At 56.9% G+C, this 837-nt stretch overlaps 1 protein-coding gene across 1 annotated transcript in view; it reads right to left on the reverse strand.

The window, feature by feature from the left end:
• Positions 1 to 307: 307 nt before the first annotated feature.
• LOC105808727 (C-X-C chemokine receptor type 2-like) overlaps positions 308 to 837 on the reverse strand; it is a 4,817-nt gene continuing 4,287 nt past the window's right edge. The window contains exon 2 of the mRNA XM_012642458.1: positions 308 to 829. Within this exon, the coding sequence (XP_012497912.1) occupies positions 325 to 829 (505 nt within the window). The 3' untranslated portion in view covers positions 308 to 324. The remainder of the gene's footprint in view (positions 830 to 837) is intronic.

Raw genomic sequence — 837 nt, forward strand, 5'->3', positions numbered from 1 at the left:
ATACAGGAGGAAGGGTGACTACTCTGTTATAGTATCCCATTGGGGCTTCGATTTGCACTTCTTGCAAAGCAGAGTGTCGTGGCCAGTGGCGGGATGGACAGAGCTCTAGCATTGGCCTAGTGATGATGGCAGGGGGTGGTCACCAAGGCAGGCTTTCTAAACCATGCAGTGGGGGCCTGAAAAGGACGTGGCCTCTGCCCCTTCCTGCAGCCACAATGGGGCTTCAGTGACACTCACACCATGAAGAGCCAGTGGACGTAGGGCTTGAAATGGGACACTGAGGGGAAGGGAAGAATCCCGAGGGGTTGCACTGAGGCAGGAGTGTCAGAGGCGAGTGGACGTGTTCCCTGAAGAAGAGCCAGCAAAGGAAGGCCTGCTGTCCTTGGGCAAGAGCTCCTTGCTGACCAGGCCACAGGTGGCCAGGATCTTGAGGAGTCCATGGCGAAACTTTTGGCCAATGAAGACGTAGATGACGGGGTTGAGGCAGCTGTGGAGGAAGCCCAGAATCTCGGTGGCTTCCAGGGCACTATCAATGTCGTTGCGGCGCTCACAGGTCTCTGAGATCACCTGCGTCCTCATGAGGGTGTCTGCGAGCAGGACCAGGTGGTAGGGCAGCCAGCAGAGCAGAAAGATAAGGACAACAGCAAAGATGACCCGCATGGCCCGGTGCTTCTGCCCCATGTGGGCCTTAAGCAGCGTGCGCAGGGTGAATCCGTAGCAGAACAGCATGACTAGCAGGGGTAAGATAAAACCAAAGGTCTGGGGCAGGATTCGAAGCACCATCCGCCACGTGGCTGTACTGTTGCCCATGTCCTCATAGCAGACTGGACTGGAGGC

The sequence above is a fragment of the Propithecus coquereli genome, unplaced genomic scaffold (assembly GCF_000956105.1).
Source record: "Propithecus coquereli isolate 6110/MARCELLA unplaced genomic scaffold, Pcoq_1.0 Scaffold18, whole genome shotgun sequence".
In the NCBI taxonomy this organism is placed as follows: domain Eukaryota; kingdom Metazoa; phylum Chordata; class Mammalia; order Primates; family Indriidae; genus Propithecus; species Propithecus coquereli.